At 46.3% G+C, this 12,711-nt stretch overlaps 1 protein-coding gene across 1 annotated transcript in view; it reads right to left on the bottom strand.

The window, feature by feature from the left end:
- etfbkmt (electron transfer flavoprotein subunit beta lysine methyltransferase) overlaps positions 1–4,910 on the bottom strand; it is a 36,016-nt gene extending 31,106 nt beyond the window's left edge. The window contains exon 1 of the mRNA XM_078220242.1: positions 4,312–4,910. Coding sequence (XP_078076368.1) covers positions 4,312–4,583 — 272 coding nt within the window. The 5' untranslated portion in view covers positions 4,584–4,910. The remainder of the gene's footprint in view (positions 1–4,311) is intronic.
- Between the last annotated feature and the right edge of the window lie 7,801 nt (positions 4,911–12,711).

Here is a 12,711-nt window from a genome sequence, read left to right as displayed (position 1 = left end):
GATTTCCAGTATTAACAGTACATGTTTTGCAGTTATTTTAAAGAGGTACTATTTCAGTTTATTTTGGTTTATGGGAAAGAAAGGTAATCCTCACTTTTTATTTAATGGGCAGGTGACGATGAAACTTCAGGAGCATTTGAAACCTTTTACTAAACTGACCAGTAGAGGGCCACATTTCTTCAAAGCAGAAAAATCAGTTGAACTGTGAGTGCAGATTGTGGCCGGGATTCTCCCAAAAATATTCTAAGTGCCAAATTCATGTAAAAACTGGAGTAAATCCCGTTAGTTTTTTCAGTGGGATTTTCAAAATTAATCTCCCACACTCTGCATTGCAGAGTGCACAAGCGTGAATATCATTAAAAATCCCGGGGTAAGGCCTATTCCAGCTGGAGAGGCCGGCAGCAGAGCGCTGAGCGGGGCCACTGCGCGTGTGCCAACCTGTCGGAGCTGAGATCGGTGGCCGTGTGCAGTAGCCCCGCACTGCCTGTCTCCCGATCGCTGGCCAGCTCCACAACCCCGCAATGCTGCCCCTCCGATTCCCCCCACCCCCTGATTGCTGACCTTACAGACGTCTCCGGGCCAGTACCCATTCTTCCCCAAGCCTGCCTCGATCTCCCCCCCCTCACAACAGTCCCAATTCACCCCCCCCAACCGGCAGCCATGATTCCCCCCAGCCCCCCCACCCCACGGTCCATCCCCCCCCCCCCCCCCCACCCCACCACCCCACGGTCCATCCCCCCCCCGCCACCTCGATGGCCAGCCCCAATCGCTGGCCTCCCTCCCTCTGTCACTGATCCAAAGTGCAGAATGGCAGCGGGACCCCTATCTCCACCTATCTCCTCTCCCCGCATAGGTCTTGCCCTCTATAAGCTCCCTTAGCTCTGCCCAATGCTCGGTGGGCAGGGCCACTTTGCCCCATTGGCAGTGCCAGGGGGCCAGACTGGCATGCCAAGCTGGCAATGCCTCCATGGCCCCCCCTTCACTCCAGCGGAGTCGGGCTGCCAGCTCCCTGCTAGTGGGGAGCTATTGTAAACCCCGCTGGACTGAAACACTCCTATCAGGAGGAGGGGGCGGAGACGATAGACGGCCCGGAGACTTCAGTCCCAGGCCCGTTAATGATATTAAAATGATCATCTGCATAATTTATTCAGCTCCGTGCCAGTTTCTGGCGCGAAGCGGACGACGCTGGATATCCGGCAGGGGGAGACACACGGAGGCCGTGGCACCCAGCAGGAAGCACACTACACGGCCTCGGTTTAAGTCTCCCGGCCTGCTGCATTGTTAGAGCAGTGCAGCGGGCTGGGAGAATCACCCCCTATATGTACACAGGAATGTGGTCGGAATTAGGAGCAGGATTTGGCCATTTGGCTCCTTAAGCCAGCTCCGCCATTTGATAAGGTCACAGCTGAACTGATGATGGCCTCAGCCCTACTTTCCTGTCTGTCTCCTCTAACTTTCAACTCCCTTGTTAATCAAGAATCCATCTACTCCACCTTAAAAATGTAAGTTAACTATTTTGTTTGAGGGGGGAGAACTCACATTTGGGATGCAGCCTATATGCACGGCAACCAGTAACTGTGTCAGAATAGTGTCATAGAATCCTAGTGCGCAGAAGGAAGCCATTCGGCCCATCGGGTCTGCACTGATCACAAGCCCACCCAGGCCCTATCCCCATGCATTTACCCCAGCTAGTCTCCTGACACTCAGGGGCAATTTAGCACGGCCAATCCACCAAACCCGCACATCTTTGGACTGTGGGAGGAAACCGGAGCATCCAGAAGAAACCCATGCAGACATGGGGAGAACATGCAAACTCCACACACACAGTGACCCAAACCGGGAATTGAACCTGGGTCCCTGGTGCTGTGAGGCAGCAGCGCTAACCACTGTGCCATTGTGCCGCCCCCAATCTATCTATCATAATCCACCCAGAGTCACTGATTCTTTAAGATGTCAAATGAGGGTGGCTCAAAACCGCTGACTGGATAAATCTGCTGAACCATCAGAGCAGGAGAGTTTTACCAACAACCACTTGTGCTTACACTGTGCCTTTACAGGAACAAAATATGTCGCGGTGCTTCACACTTGGCATTGTGAAACAAAATATGACTCAGGCTCAAACCCGAGGTGGTGCTGAGTTACCTAAGCTTAAGGGGAGGCAGTGACACAGTGGTGGACTAGTAACTAGAGACCCAGAGTAGCACTCTGGGAACCCTGGGTTTGAATCCCACCACAGCAGATGGTGAAATTTGAACTCAATTAAAATCTGGAATTAAAAGTCTAATGATGACCATGAATCCATTGTCGATTATTGTAAAAACCCATCTGGTTCACTAATGTCCTTTAGGGAAGGAAATCTGCCATCCGTACCTGGTCTGGATGAGGAGCATATCAGCCATGATCAAATGGCGGAGCAGACTCAATGGGCCGAATGGCCTAATTCTCCGCCTATATCTTATGAACTTAAATGTGACTCCAGACCCACAGCAATGTGGTTGACTTTTAAAACCCCTCAAGGATGAGCAATAAACGCTAGCCCAGTCAGAGACACCCACATTGCATGAGTGAATTTAGAATTTAAATTAGGGTGAAGTTAAAAGTTGTCTCGTATCTAAACAGAAGAGAAAATGAGTGGTCTGTCTGAGAAAGTGCCACTTGTGTATACTTTGTGAGCACTGAAATTGTATTGAAGTGCCTCATCGGGGAATATGGTTGTGAGAAGAAGTTAAATTCTATTGCACTGTAACACTGAATTTGAAATATTTTGCCCTTGGGGCTGTATGCTTGGAATATATAAATCGTAACTATCAAGAGCATTACAATGGCATTGAGGCACCTTCGGAGGGTAAATTGGATTTCTTTCATTTTTTTAAATTTTCAAATCGAAATGTCTTGTAATGTACAAATTTTATGAATAAAATATATTTTTGTGAAAAAGAATGTTGGGCATTAGGAGGGGCTGGAACATGTGTAAACTCCCTGTGTGCTCAAAGTTTATTTATTAGTCACAAGTAGGCTTACATTAACACTGCAATGAAGTTACTGTGAAAGTCCCCTAGTCATCCCACTCCGGCGCCTGTTTGGGTACACTGAGGGAGAATTTAGCATGGCCAATACACCTAACCAGCACGCCTTTCGGACTTTGGGAGGAAACCAGAGCACCCGGAGGAAACCCACACAGATACGAGGTGAATGTGCAGACTCCACACAGTGTCCCAAGCTGGTAATTGAACGCAGGTCCCTGGCGCTGTGAGGCAGCAGTGCTAACCATTGTGCCACCGTGCCACCCCACTCAGAATGTGAGAGTCATAGCTGGCCCAGCACTCATTTTATATCCCAAACCACATGTAGGACAGACCAAGCAAAAAGGGCAGATTTCCTTCCCTAAAGGGACATTAGTGAGTTTCTCCACAGCCATCAGCAATTGTTTCATGGTCATTTCTAGACTTTTAATTCCACATTTTTATTGAATTAAATTTCACCATCTGCGTTGGTGTGATTTGAACCCGGGTTCCCAGATGCAGTGCAATACGACACTACCACCACCTCTTTTCACTTGCCATGAAATGTAAAAATATCATTTAAAAATAACCTCCAAGCAAGTGTAGTCAGATATCTTGTACTATATTGAAAGAAACTGAGCTTTATTGCTCTTTATGTATTTTCGAAGTCAACTGTTATGTCATGCGCTTTTACAAATTTAATAAATGTAAGTTTTTTTGTTGTGAGTGGTGGGCGCTGGGATGAGTGTGTGTTAGGCAGGAACAGCTTGTTCAATACTGGGCTGTCATGCAGAGTATAATTGCCAGATAACACTCCGGGAACTGTACACCCCCACCTTCAGCAGAGAAAGGGAGGAATTTGGGCTTGTACCCAAGTTTCATTTGAAACATCAGGAATTATGAGGAATTTGGATTGGGATAATCCATATTTTGAATTCTCAGGCATTCAAAAGCACGACTTAATTATTTCTGAAGCGTAACCATTGTTGTATAAACATAAATTTCACAGTAACTTTATTGCAGTGTTAATGTAAGCCTACCTGTGACTAATAAATAATAAACTAAATTAATTGAAATCTTAAGGGGGGGGGGGGTGTGCATGTAGTGTGTGGGAGGATACAGTATCCAGACAGTGCCTGTCCTCCAGGCCAGTAGATCACTGTTATATAGAGACAGGTCTTAGGGGGATACATACAGTATGTGGGAGGATACAGTACCCCGACAGTGCCTGATCTCTAGGCCAGTACATCATTGTTATATAGACACAAGTGTTAGAGGGATACATGCAGTGTGTGGGAGGATACAATACCTGGACAGTGCCTGTCCTCCAGGCCAGTAGATCGCCCAGTAGGGATCGCTGAAGGGCCACAGTTGTGCTGGCTGGCTCCAGAAGGGGCACCGCGGAGTGAGGAGCCGCAGGTTGATTTCCGGGGTGAGGTGCTCTCTCACCGGTTCCGTGTTGCGGGCGATGAAGGTTTTCAGGTCGGGCGCAGATGGCTGGCTGAGCTGCCGGGCAGAGCGCAGCTTGGAGAGCGGGAGGCGGCTGCACAGTACAGCAGTGTGCAGCCTGGCTAGGAGCATGTCTGCTGCTGGAGTGCGAGATGCCGGGCTGGGGTAGTATAACCCAAACTGCTGCTACAGGCACTCTCCCCCCAACACTCACACACACATCTAAACAGCTGCAAACACCACCCTCAGCCTGAGACACTGGAAAGAAACTCCTGCTGCAGCTAACCACTGCTGCTGCACCCCTGTCTGAACATGGAGCAGAAATAAACCATGCGAGTTACACAACTTTCTGTGTCCAACCACTTTGATTCTCCCCACTGCCTGCCAGTGCTGCACACAGTTGTTCTGCCTCTCATTTGGTCCTCATTGCCAAACTCAGACTTTGCCCCTTGCTCCTCCACCGCAGGTTGACCTGCCAGCTACAATCCTCGAGCATCTTACAACACACAATTGTGACAGCGCAGAAAGAGGCCATTCGACCCATCGTGTCCACACCTGCCCTTCAAATGAGCAAATGCACTTAGTGCTCTCCTCCTTGTAACCCTGCACATTCTTCCTTTTCAGATAACAGTCTGATTCCTTTTTAGTAAGCCTCGATTGAACTTGCCTCCACCACATTCTCAGGCAGCACATTCCAGACCCAAACTATGTGGAAAACATTTTTCCTCCTGTGACTTTTGTTTCTTTTGCCAATTATTTTAAGTCTGTACCCTCTTGTTTTTACTGTCAAAATTCATAGAATCCCTACAGTGCAGAAAGAGGCCATTCGGCCCATCGGGCCTGCACCAACAACAATCCCACCCAAACCCTATCCCCATAACCCCATGTATTTAGCCTTCTAATCCTCCTAACCCTCTTTGGACGGTGGGAGAAGACCGGAGCACCTGGTGGAAACCCATGCAGACATGGGGAGAACATGCAAACTCCACATAGTCACCCAAGGCCGGAACCCAGGTCCCTCTGAGGCAGCAGTACTAATTATTGTACCACTTGTTCTTCATCCATTCATAACTGGGAACAGATTCTCCCTAAATCCTCTGTCCAGATTCTTCCCTTTTGAATACCTCTATCAAATCTCCTCTTACTCTGGGTGCAACACGGGGTAAGCATAGAAATTTGCAGGATGTACCTCAACCATGGGTATACTACTGCTGCTGAGTATTTCCAACACTTTTATTTCAGGCTCCCAGCATTTGCAGCATTTTACTGCTTATATATTTTGCAGTGTTAGTTAATATTGAAGGAAAGATAAACATGAATATCAAGCATTTCACAAAGCTGTGATCATTCTAGATGGCATGCGGCAATTGCAAAGTTGAAGGTTCCTGATGCAACCCTACAGTGGGATTGTTACAGCCTCTTACAACAGCTCTAAAGCAGGGCTCCCAGACCAGAAGGTACAAACAGTAAAACAGGGAAATAAGAATATTGGTCCAAACTGTTTGTTCCAGAGTAGAAATGATAATTACTAGGGGACATAGGTTTAAATTAAAAGTGGGAAAGTTTAAAGGAGATGCGAGAGGCATGAGTTTTACACAAGAAGGTGGTAAGTGCCTGGAATGTGATGCCAGAGGAGTGGTAGTAGCAGATACAATAGCAACATTTAAGAGGCATCTTGACATATACATGAACAGGCAGGGAATAGAGGGATACAGAATGTTTAGAGGCAAAAGTCTTTAACTTAGAAAGGTGTCATGTGTCGGTGACGGTTTGATGGGCTGAAGGGCCTGTTCCTGTGCAATACTGTTCTCTGTTCTTTGTTTTTTTTTGCCTCCGGGATGCTTTTATTTCCTTCTGTAGGTTCCCTGTGTCTAGTAGGCTTTTAAAAATTCATTTACGGGATGTGGGTGTCGCTGGCTAGGCCAGCATTTATTGCCCATCCCTAATTGCCCTTGAGAAGGTGGTAGTGATCTGCCTTCTTGAACCGCTGCAGTCCCTGAGGTGTAGGAACATCCATAGTGCTTTTGAGGAAGGAATTCCAGGAGTTTCACCCAGTGACACTGAAGGAACAACAATATATATGAATGGAGATGATATGTATTCTATTGATTGGGTTTCTTCCGGGTGCTCCGGATGCCTCCCTCAGTCCAAAGATGTGTGGGTTAGGTGCATTGCCCATGCTAAATTGTCCCTTAGTGTCCGGAGATGCATAGGTTATGAGGGATTAGGGGGATAGGGCCTGGGTGGGATTGTTGTCCGTGCAAACTCGATGGGCCAAATGGCCTCCTTCTGCACTGTAGGGTTGCTATGATTCTATGATTGGATAATCAATGTTATGCCCTGCATGGGAGGATTGCCTGGCAACACTGCCTGTCTACCTGACTACAACATTAGACCATCAAACCACACTCCAGGTGAGCATCAATGCCTTCCGAGGAATTGGAGCAGGATGGGGAGGGGGGGGGATGTGGAGGGAATGAAGCAAGGATTCCAGTGAAATAGATCGCAACCCTGGCTCAGTAATACTCTCACCCCTTGTGCCAGAAGTTATGGGTTTGCATGCCACTGTGGAGATTTGAACCCACACTTGAGGTTGACATTCTAGTGCAACAATGAAGGGGTGTGGCACTGCTGGGGGTGTTGGCAGGGGGGTGCACCATCTTTCAGATAAACAGAGCACCCTTTTCCACCCTCTCAGGGAGATATAAATGGTCTCCTAACACTTACAAAAAAGAGCTGGGGAGTTGTCCAAGCCAATAATTATCGTTGAACTGTCACTGAAACAGGTGGCATGGTCATTATCACATGGCTGATCGTGGGATCTTGCTGTGCACAAATTGGCAGCCATTTGTTTCTACATTACAGCAGTGATTCCATTTCAAAAAATAACCAAATTGGCTATATAGCACCTTGAGATGTCTTGGAATCAAGAAAGGCATCAAATAAATGCAGGACGTTTTACCCCTCATGCTCACACATGAGGAATGGTCACCTGGTCAGGTCATCAGAGGATCAGCAGTTACTGGACTGGATACAAGCAAACTCATTGTTTTAATGGATAAGGGTGCGGAGGAATTAAATAGGAGAAGGATTAAAAACCACGGCAAAGTATATCTGGTCATCCTCATTAATAAGGAGCGCATTCATTGAATAGCTGGTTTGCAAGTAAACTGAAACTTGCATCCGCAACCTGTATTTTTAAACAATAACCAGCAATGTAATGGACAATGTATATAAAAACAGTAAGATGTAGTTTTGTTTCCTGTTAAAATGTGTGCAGCACTGTCTTTCCTACCATATTTGCACTCCCTGCTTGCTTTTTTTTGGTGCAGCTGGTTTTTATAAATGCAAATGGTTTTGGTCTGATTGGTTTGTATTCATAGTACACACAACTGGTGCAAGTTGGTTTCGAATACAAATGGTGCAATGGGATGCTTGATCAGCGTTGATTTCTGTTATCTGCCATAGGAGTTTAATGAGGTCATTCACCGAACCTTCACCCTCCTGATGTCAATGTGTACAGCAACCCTCGTCCTTGATCCCAGCTGTATTATTAATGTAGGTAGAAGCCCTGCACTGCTGACAGGGTGAAAGCCAATCCATCTGTCACTGCTCTCCACATCTTTGGTCACAAGCTGTTTTGAACAGTGTGTAATGATGTGCTGATTTATGTTTCTCACTCTCAAACTGCTTTCTCAACAACATAAGATTGTATTTGTATAGCATCTTGCACCTAATAAAACGCTCCAAAGGCATTTCACAGGAACAGGAGCAAACCAATTCCTGACACTGAACTACGTAAGTCGGTATTAGGGCAGGTGACCAAAAGCTTGGGCAAAAAACGTATATTTAAGGAGTATCTTAAAGCTGGAATGAGAGGAAGAGACAAGGAGAATGTAGGTGGGAATTTCAGAGCTGAGGCTCAAGTCAGCTGAAGCACAACCACAAGTTATGAAGCAATTAAAAACTGAGACTGCACAAGAGGCCAAAATTAGAAGAGTACATAACTCGGAGGAATACACACAGGAGATTTTTAAAAATCTATTCATTCATGGGATATGAGTGTTGTTGGCTAGGCCAGCATTCATTGCCCATCCCTAATAGCCCTTTAAGTTGGCGGTGAACTCCCTTCTTAGTTCGTTGCAATTCATGTGTAGTCAGAACTTTTGCCATGCTGTTAGGAAGGAAGTTCCAGGATTTTGACCCAGTGACTGTGAAAGTTACCGAGGTAGAGAAGGGTGAGGCAATGGAGGGATCTGAAAGTAAGGATGAGAATTTTAAAATCAAGGCATTGCCTAACTAAGAGTCAGTGAAGGCCAGTGAGCAAAGGGGCGATGGATAAACAGAACTTGCTTTGAGATAAGACATCGGCAGCAGAGTTCTGGATGGCCTCAATTTTAGATTTTGCAATGCTGACCAGGAGTGCATTGGAATGATCAAGCCCAGAGAAAATAAAGATATGAATTGGGGAGAAGTGGTAAGGGGTGGGGGGGGGGGGGGGGGGGGGGGGTGGCTGGTGCCATGGAGATACTGCACTAGTAAATTAATAAATCTGGAATTAAAAGTTAGTCTCAGTAATGGCGAGCATGAAACTATCATCGATTTCTGTAAAAACCCATCTGGTTCATTAATGTCCTTCAAGGAAGGAAATCTGCCACACTTACCCAGCCTGGCATACATGTGACTCCAGACCCACAGCAAGTCTTAACTGCCCTCTGAGTAAGCCAGTCAATCACAGGGCAATAAGGGATGAGCAACAAATGTTGGCCTTGCCAGTGACACCCACATTTCATGAAAGAATAAAACAAAGGCTTTCAGTAGCAGATGATCTGAGATATAGAATCCCTACAATGCAGAAGGAGACAATTCGGCCCATCAGGTCTGCACCGACCACAATCCCACCAAGACCCTATTCCCATAACCCCACATATTGACCATGCTAATCCCCCTGACACTAGGGTCAATTTAGCATGGCCAATCAACCTAACCCGCACATTTTTGGGCTGTGGGAGGAAACTGGAGCAACCAGAGGAAACCCACGCACACACGGGGAGAACGTGCAAACTCCACACAGTGACCCGAGGTCAGAATTAAACCTGGATTCCTGGCGCTGTGAGGCAACAGCGCTAACCACTGTGCCACCATGCCGCCGCCCCTTTTGGGTCACTCGCTACATGCTTTTGGGTCACTCTTTTCCTTTTCTATGAGATGGCCTGTGCTAGCCATCAGTGTGAATGGCAACACAGATCCAAAATCCTGCGAGAGTCAGGAAACAAGACTCTCTCTGGAGAGCTACGTGCCAGTTTTCTCGCCTCAGCCAGCACTCCGTGTACTGAGAGGAAGAATCTGCCCAATTATTCTGTTTCCCTTTGCGGATGCTGCCTAATCTGCTGAGTATTCGCAGCTTTCTCTGTTTTGCTTGCACAGTTATTAAGAGCTGGATACTCACAAACTCAAAAAAAGCATGAAAATGTTGCTCTTGGTTTGCCCTACTTAAGCCTGCTATAAATAAGACTTAGATTTATTTAGAGCTATTCCTGACTTCTGCACACCCCAAAGTTCAATTACTCCAATGAAGTACGTGAGAACATAAGAAAATAGGAAATAATAGAAGTCGGCCATTCAGCCCTTCAAGCCTGCTCCACCATTCAGTGAGATCATGACTGATCTATTACCTCAGTACAATTTTCTTGCTCTATCTCCATCCTCCTTGGGATTTTATTGTTTTCTTCGTTCATGGGGCGTGGGCACCAATGGAATCACCACAGCACAATACCTGTGCAAACTGGGGTCAACCAGGGCTGCATCATTGCACCAACACTCTTCTCCATCTTAGAACCATAGAAAATTACAGCTCAGAAACAGGCCTTTTGGCCCTTCTTGTCTGTGCCAAACCATTTTATGCCTAGTCCCACTGACCTGCACTTGGACCATATCCCTCCACACCCCTCTCATCCATGAACCCGTCCAAGTTTTTCTTAAATGTTAAAAGCATTTACCACTTTAGCCGGCAGCTCATTCCACACTCCCACCACTCTCGCTGCAACACTCCATCCCATCACCCTGAAGCTCCCCGTTGGAGTGGAGCTAACGTACCCGACAAGTGGGAAACTGTTCAACCTCCGATGCCTCCAGGCCAGAATTAAGACCATCCTAACGTCTGTCATCGAGCTGCAGTAGACAGACAAAACCTGTGTGTGCGCACACTCAAAGGCCGAGCTACAAACCATTGTTAACGCTTTCACTGAGGCATACAAGAGAATGGGCCTCAGACTAAACATCCGGAAAACAAAGGTTCTCTACCAGCCTGCTCCTGCCACACAAAACTGCCCCCGACCATCAAGATCCACAGTGAGCCCCTGGACAAGGTGGATCATTTCCCATACCTTGGCAGCCTCTTCTCAGCGCAAACAGACATCGACGATGAAATACAGCATTGACGCCAAGGCGCCAGTGCAGTCTTCGAACACTTGAGGAACAGAGTGTTCGAAGTCCGAGACTTCAAACCAGCACCTAACTCACGGTCTCCAGAGCAGCCGTGGTCTCTGCCCTCCTGTGTGCATCAGAAGCATGGACAATGTACAGCAGACACCTCAAATCCCTGCAAAGTTATCACCAACGTTGTCTCTGCAAAATCCTGCAAATCCACTGGCATGATTGGACTATTCAGCAACCCCACCTCCCTGGAATGGAAGCAAGTCATCCTCCAACCTGAGGGACTGCCAAAGTAAAAAGAAGACTGTTGTAATGTGGGAAACATGATAGCCAATTTGCGTACAGCAAGCTCCCACAAACAGCAATATGATGATGAGCTGATAATCAGGTTTTAGTGATGTTGGTTGAAGGATTGGTTGTTCTTCTTCCAACAGTTTCGTGGGATTTTTAAAAAAAACTCCAATAACGCAGCACTTCCTCCACACTGCACTGCAGAGTCAACCCGGATTTCATGCTCAAGTTCTTGGTTCATGGTGACCATCTGACTCAGAGGTATAGTGCCAACAGCTGAGCCAAGGCTGACATGCTCATTAAGGTTTTTAAAATCTTTCCCAGTGGATATCTTGCTTTGAGACTGTGCAGGAACCAAGTTGTTCTCTGTAACAGCAGCAACCAGTACTATCTTGCCTGCAGGTGCAGTATTTACTGGAAGGCTGGAAAACCCTCTGCAAGGAGGGACTCCCCCAGTGACACAGTGGGTGTGTCTAAAACTTGCTCCATCTCTCCTCCTCTTTCAAAGGTGCTAACTCTTCTGGGGTATGGTTTCACAGGGCAAGTCTTACGTTTCTTGCCCAAGTGACCATTCTTCGTATAAGTATCAATAAGTTAATCAACCATAGTGGGCATCACAGTTTAGTCTGATTCTCAAGGATCCCGCATGGGCACTGATCAGTGATCAGGAATGGAACTGCCTCTGATTCAATCTCCCCACAGCCCTTCTCATCCCAAGGGTGCATCCCAGCTAACTCAATACCCACAGCAGAGTATGGACTGAGAACAGAGTGTGAGGCATGCTGTGTCTGCCAACATAACCACAGTGACTTGCCTTCACAAGTAATCCATTGGCTGTGACGTATTTGGAATGTCCTGAGGAAGTGATAGATGTTACACAAATGCAAGATCCTCTTATTACGTACTGGTGCTTGAATATATTATATTTCCAATATCCTGACTATTGCCCTGGTTGTTGAAGCATGTTCTGAATAATTGTTTCCTGACTAGTGATTGTATCAATGCTCTCTACATGCCAAAGAGCCCCACTGTTTTGACACTTCATTTTCAGTTGACCCTAAAACAACTATTTGCAATCAAAATGTTGGTTTGGAAAGCAAATCTCTCTCTCTCTCTTTCTGTCCATTACAAAACTTGATGTTCATAGTGGTACACATGAACTCAAGTCAATATCTTTCAGCAGGGTGATATAGTAGGCAAGAATCTGAGCCACGAGAATAAATTAGTCACACTCATTAAAGACAAAAGAAGAAACAAAATGGCACTGGAGAGTACTCACAAAAACCAAATGCCTGGACAGGTTTTGCTCAGCATAGTAAAAGACAGAACTGAATGATCAGGTTGCGCAGTTCATTGTTTATGAAGCTACAAGTTTCACCGACCTAAACTTAGTCTAATGTGCTTTAACATATTAAAAAGACCGAAAAAATGATGTAGAATCAGAAAGAAAGAAAGACATATTTTAAAAAGTGTCTTTCATAACACCAGGATATCCCAAAAGAGTCAGCAAAGTACTTTTTGGAACCATAGGAAG

This window comes from Mustelus asterias, chromosome 9 (assembly GCF_964213995.1).
Source record: "Mustelus asterias chromosome 9, sMusAst1.hap1.1, whole genome shotgun sequence".
Taxonomy (NCBI): domain Eukaryota; kingdom Metazoa; phylum Chordata; class Chondrichthyes; order Carcharhiniformes; family Triakidae; genus Mustelus; species Mustelus asterias.
The sequence above is the reverse complement of the archived record's forward strand: the minus strand, read 5'-3'. Positions and strand labels throughout refer to the sequence as shown.